Here is a 6,000-nt window from a genome sequence, read left to right on the forward strand (position 1 = left end):
AATTTCCACAGAAGAGTTAAGAAAATCTGCCACATAGATAGATTTAAAGTAGCTTCAGGGCAGAAAGTAGGTACACATACTTGGGGTAGATCTTGTCCAAACACAGATTGCTCTCAACACTAAGGGGAGTTTCCCAATCAGCCCTCATCAAAATGCCTTTCTCTTTTCCTTCTTCCCTCCTTCCTACATTTTGAGAATATCAAGGGTCAAGAAAAAAAGTTTGAAGTGAAGAGTCTTCTCATGACCAGACTGAGGTACACATTTGCCACACTGGGGCACTGCTATACAGATATGGCTATTTTGTTATACAGGTCACCTCCATTAGAGGAAACAGACCTCCCTTCCACCAAGGCAGCAGATGCTCAGGGGCTGCTGAGCCCTGTGGTCAGAGAGGCAGAACAATACAAGGAAGGGATTCTGTATGACACAAAGAAACAATTGTGGGTCTGGGTAAGTTTCCTCAATTCCTGCTAAAAAGGGTTGGCGAGTAACCTAGGAAGGAAACTTAGAGGAGTCCATCTTTTATTTTTTTTATTTTTTATTATTTTTTAAAAGATTTATTTTATTTATCTCATCTTCCCCCCTTCCCCTTCCCCTTCCCCCCTTTGTCTGCTCTCTGTGTCCATTTGCTGTTTGTTCTTCTGTGTCTGCTTGTATTCTCGTTAGGTGGCTCTGGGAACCAAACCTGGGACCTTTCGGGGTGGGAGAAAGGCAATTACTCTCTTGAGCCACCTCAGCTACCTGCTGCCACCTCAGCTCCCTGTTTTGCTACATCTTCTTATTTTCTCTCCTCTGTGTCTCTTGTTGCATCATCTTGCTGCACCAGCTCTCAGCATTAGTCGGCACTCCTGTTCAAGGTGGCTTTCCCACGCTGTGTGGCATTCCTACGCAGGGGGGCACTCCTGCATGGGGTGGCATTCCAGCATGGGCAGGCACTCTGCGTGGGCCAGCTCATGGCGTGGGCCCACCTGCTCTCACCAGGAGGCCCTGGGCATAGAACCCTGGACCTCCTATATGTTAGACAGGAGCCCAATTGGTTGAGCCACATCTACTTCCTGTGGAGTCCATCTTTTAATTGTTCAACATTCTTAGTTTAGAAAGGAATCTTGGATTCACTGTGCTGTTTTCAGTGAAGAGAAATCTGAATAATGAATCTGACTAGACCTGGAAGAACGATTTCATACAAGTTCTAAGCAGGGGAGCATGCTGACACTCTGAAATGCTAAAATTTAAGTAAAGGTTTGACTGTCAAAATCTGTATTTGCTTCAAATGTACTCCTCCTTTGTAGGTCTAGTATATTTTATGTATTGGTATCTTCTGAATTTCTGAACTTTACATATTTTAAAAACACAATTAGTGCCCCAGCCTGATAAATGTGGCAGAGTGAGAAAACATCAATGAGGAGGTTTAGACCTGGGACATTCCAGACAAAGACTTTTAAAAAGTTGTCCTAAATATAGTTAAAAAGGTAAAGAAACTTATGGGCAAAGAACTAAAAGCAGAAAACTGTTAGATGAACACAAAGAGAATATCAATAAAGTGATGGAAATTATGAAAAGGAACAGAGTTCAAGACCACAGTAAGAGAAATTCAAAATTCCCTAGAGGGGCTCGACAACAGATTGGAGTTGGCAGAAGAACCAGTGAACCTCAGTGAAGTTAAGGCAATTGAAATCATCCTGGCTGAGCAGCAGAAAGAGGAAAGAATGAATAAGAGTGAACACAGCTTGTGGAAACTGTGGGATACCATGAAGCATAACAACATATGCATTGTGGAGTGCCAGATGAAGGAGAGAGAGAAAGGGGCAGTGGGAATATTCAAAGATATAATGGCTGACGACATCCCCAATTTAACGAAAGATGCTCAACGAACTCCAAACAGGATAAACTCCAACAGACCCACACTGCACCACGTTATAATCAAACTGTTGAATGCCAAAGAGAAAAAGAAGAGAGAAGCAACATGTCATATACAAGGGAGCATCCATAAGATTAAGTGCCAGTTTCTTATCAGAACCTACAGAGGTAAGAAGGCAATGGGAAGACATACTTAAAATACTGAAAGCAAAAAAAACTGCCAACCAAGAATTCTTCATCTGGCAAAAATGTCTCTCAAAAATGAGATAAACAAAGCTGAGGGACTTCATTACCACTAAATCAGTCCTACAAAAATGCTAAAGAGAGTTTTGCAGATTGAAAGGAAAGGACAGTAGACAACTGATGGAAGCCACATGAAGAAATAAAGGTCTCTGATAAAGATAATGATGCGGGTAAACATTAATACCAAGACTACTGTATTTCTGATTTGTAACTATTTTTTACTTCCTGCAGTATCTAAAAGGCAAATACATAAAATGTAATGATAAATCAATGGTTTTGGACTCTAATGTATGAATATGTAATTTGTGACAAGAACTACATAAAGGTGGAGGGTTGGAGGGTGTATTAGTCAGCCAAAGGGGTGCTGATGCAAAATACCAGAAATCTGTTGGCTTTTATAAAGGATATTTATTTGGGGTAGGAGCTTACAGATGCTAGGCCATAAAGCATAAGTTACTTCCCTCACCAAAGTCTATTTTCAATTATTGGAGCAAGATGGCTGCCAACGGCTGCAAGGGTTCAGGCTTCCTGGGTTCCTCCCTTCCAGGGTCTTGCTTCTCTCTGGGTTCAAGGTTCCTTTCTTCCTCGGGCTGGCTTCTCTTTCCTCTGTGAGCTTACTTCCCAGGGCTCCAGCTTAAGGCTTCAGCATCAAACCCCAACATCAAAACTCCAACATCAAAAACCCTCAACTCCGTCCTTTGCCATGCCTTTTATCTGTGAGTCCCCACCCACCAAGGGGTGGGGACTCAATGCCCTAATGACCAGCCTAATCAAAGCCTTAATCATACTGCAATAACGCCCAGGTACAGACAAGATTACACATATATTCCAATATCTATTTTTGGAATTCATAACCATATCAAACTGCTACAGATGGGTAAGGAACAAGTTTACGTATGCTATTGAAGTTGTTAAGTTGGTATCAAAGTAAATGAGATTGTTAGAGATTTAGGATGTTAAATGTAAGCCCCATAGTAACCACAAAGAAAATATGGGAGATATGCAAACTCTTAAGAGACAAAAAGTAGCCTAGAGGTTACTAGGGGTAGGGAGAAGTGGCTATGGGGAGTTAATGACAAGTAAGTATAGAGTTTCTCTTTGGGGTGAAGGGAAAGTTCTAGTAATGGATGGTGGTAAGGGTACTGCGACATTGTGCATGTGATTAATCCCTTTGAATGGTATGACTGGGAGGGGCTGGGATGGGAAGATTTATGTTGTCTATATGTTTCCACAATTTTTTTTTTTAAAAAGAGAAATTAAAGAGATTATTATAATTCAATACAATACATGACACTGGATGGGATCTAAGTATGGACAGGAAAAGGCTCAAAAGGGCATTACTGAGGTGTAAGGAAGAAATGGAATATAGAATATAAGCTTTATATCAAAGTTAAAGTTCTTGAACTTGATAACTGCAGTTAAGATGATTATATAAGTGAATATCTCTGTTCATAGGAAATATACATGGAAGTATTATGTATTCAAGGATTATGCTGGCAAGTATTCAGAAAAGAGATAAATAGAGTGATATGGCAAAGATGGCAAATGTTAAAACTGGAGTTCTCTTTACAAACTTTGTATTACTTTTGCAACTGTCCAGTAAGTTTGAATTTATTCCATAATATAAAGTAAAAAATAAATAAAAGCATATTAGAAATACCTATCATATATTATTAATCTAGTCCTGAGAAGTGGTATCTTTATGCTAACAGAAGCTTGACTAAGTCTTGAGAGAGAGAAAGCCAAACAGCAATTCCAGAGAAAAGAACGACATAAACTGCTGAGATATGCTTGACAGAGTGATGTATATCCCAACGCCAGTGAGGGCAGACTGGCAGTTTTACTGTGCTCAGAGATGTAATGTTTGCCATAGCTATCTTTCAGTGATGGGAGTCCTATACGAGCTAAGAGAACCAAGGGATTAGGCTTAGAATTCTTACATATATACAGCTCACCCACACAAATTAGGATATGGTTAAGAAAAAGAACAATTTAGAAAAACTTTACTGTGAGAGAGGAGGCAGTACACCGAATACCATTCCTAGAGTTACTGCACTTGGGAGTCTTTGTGAGGGAGGTAACCCAAACTATTCTGCAGAAAACCTAGGCACCACCTGCAGAGCTTCTTGGGTAAACCTCCAGGTTCCCTTTCAAAGAGAATGCTGTTGCATCTCTGTTCAACAGAGATGATCAAAGCAGATTGCCCTTCATTTGCAACATACTTATATATACCCTACTAGAGAATATAACCTCAAACTCTGTTAAATTCTTATCAGAAGCCTGGTTCTAAGAAGTTTCTAAGAAGAATTTAACCTGAAGGACTGACAGAACTAGTACTACTCTGGGTACTCTTGAATCAACTCAGACCATCAAAAGCTACATATTCACAAAATGGCTTTCAGTGACTTGTGCATTCATATTATGTCACTGCTGGCACAGAAAGACCAAGAAGTGATGGGAGGAAAATTCCTATTGTAATGACTGAGAAATTATGATTTAATAGGTCTCGGGTGGGGCTGGACACCTACCTTTTAATAAGCTTTCCACAGATGTGAACCAAAGGTTGAAAATCGTTGCCCCATTTTACATAATGTGGAGGGGTTGTTCAGATTACTGTCCCATTATACTGTGTCACCCTTAAAGGGAAGCCACCAGAGAAATTTCCCTTAGGTCTTAATCCTGAGCAAAGCTGATCTTACTAATACTGTGGAACTTGTAGCTGATGACAAATTATACCAATCAGGCAGGACCCAAAGGCCCGAGGGCGGCACTGGGGGTGGGTGGCGGTGGAAAGCGGCTTTGGAACCGGAGCCTCAGGTTCAAACCCCAGCCCTGCCTAGGCTGTGCAACCAGTCTCTCATCAACAATGGGGCTAATCGGCGCCTCACAAAGTTGCTGCGAGCACTGATGTGGTAAGATGTGTAAAATGCCTGGGCCGGTGCCCGGCACGAAACAACAGGTCAGTAATGGCTTGTCTGAGCCTGACATTCGAGTGGCACGGCACAGAGTTTTCCTCTTGTCGTGTACTAGTGTACACTAGCTCTTAATTCCCCCTGGTCCGGATGCCCTTATTTGTTTAGCCGGTTTTAGGTGTCAAATTCTAACCTGGAAGAGGCCAAACTACCGCGATTCACAAATTGTGGGCCGGAACCCCGGCGCCTGCGCCTCTTGCCTCGCCGGCCTCGGGCGACAGACGCTTAGAGGCCAGGCGGGCTTTCCCCGGCCGGGCCGCGACCCCCGGCGGGCGCAGGCGCGGCGGGCCAGGGCTCACCTGCAGGCGGTGGCTCTTGACCAGGTGCATGTTGAGCGCGGGGCTGTTGGGCAGGATCTTGCCGCAGCCGCGCACGGTGCACAGGATGTTGGTGCGCACGGCCCGGGACAGCTCGCTCACCGACGGCTGGATCAGCTCCCGGGCGGCCGGCGTCGCCGCTGCGGGTGGCGGCCTGGCCGCTGCGTGCCGCGGCCGGCTGCCTCTCAGCCGTCCCGGGGGACCCCAAGGGCCCGAGGCGGCGGCGGCTCCCCTCGCGGCTGCCGGGACGGCCGGGGCGCCCGAGCCCACAGCCGCGGGCCCCGCCGCCGCCGCCTCATAGGCCGCCATGGCTCCCGCACGGCAGCCCCGCGGAGCCCGCACGCCCCGCCTCCACCGCAGCCACTTCCGGCAGGGGGCGGGGCCGCCGGCTCATTAGCATCCGGCCGGCCCAGTACCGTCCCGGCCCCGGCACGCGGCGCCCCCTGCCGGTGGTGGAGGGCGCGTCTCTGTGAGGCGGGCGACTAGATCAGGCGGGCGTCCTGCGCCGAGGTTCAAGAGGATAGGTAACAGGTATTGATCCCGTTGATCCACCCTTCGCCTTCCAGGAAACTTGGCTTTGGATAGTAGTTGGATAGAAGAAAAAGCTATGC

The 6,000-nt window shown here is 45.5% G+C and overlaps 1 protein-coding gene across 1 annotated transcript in view; it reads right to left on the minus strand.

Annotated features, from left to right (window-relative positions):
- The window catches only part of ATMIN (ATM interactor), a 29,028-nt gene extending 23,330 nt beyond the window's left edge, over positions 1 to 5,698 (minus strand). The window contains exon 1 of the mRNA XM_071209524.1: positions 5,372 to 5,698. Within this exon, the coding sequence (XP_071065625.1) occupies positions 5,372 to 5,698 (327 nt within the window). The remainder of the gene's footprint in view (positions 1 to 5,371) is intronic.
- Between the last annotated feature and the right edge of the window lie 302 nt (positions 5,699 to 6,000).

Source organism: Dasypus novemcinctus, chromosome 18 (assembly GCF_030445035.2).
Source record: "Dasypus novemcinctus isolate mDasNov1 chromosome 18, mDasNov1.1.hap2, whole genome shotgun sequence".
Lineage (NCBI taxonomy): Eukaryota > Metazoa > Chordata > Mammalia > Cingulata > Dasypodidae > Dasypus > Dasypus novemcinctus.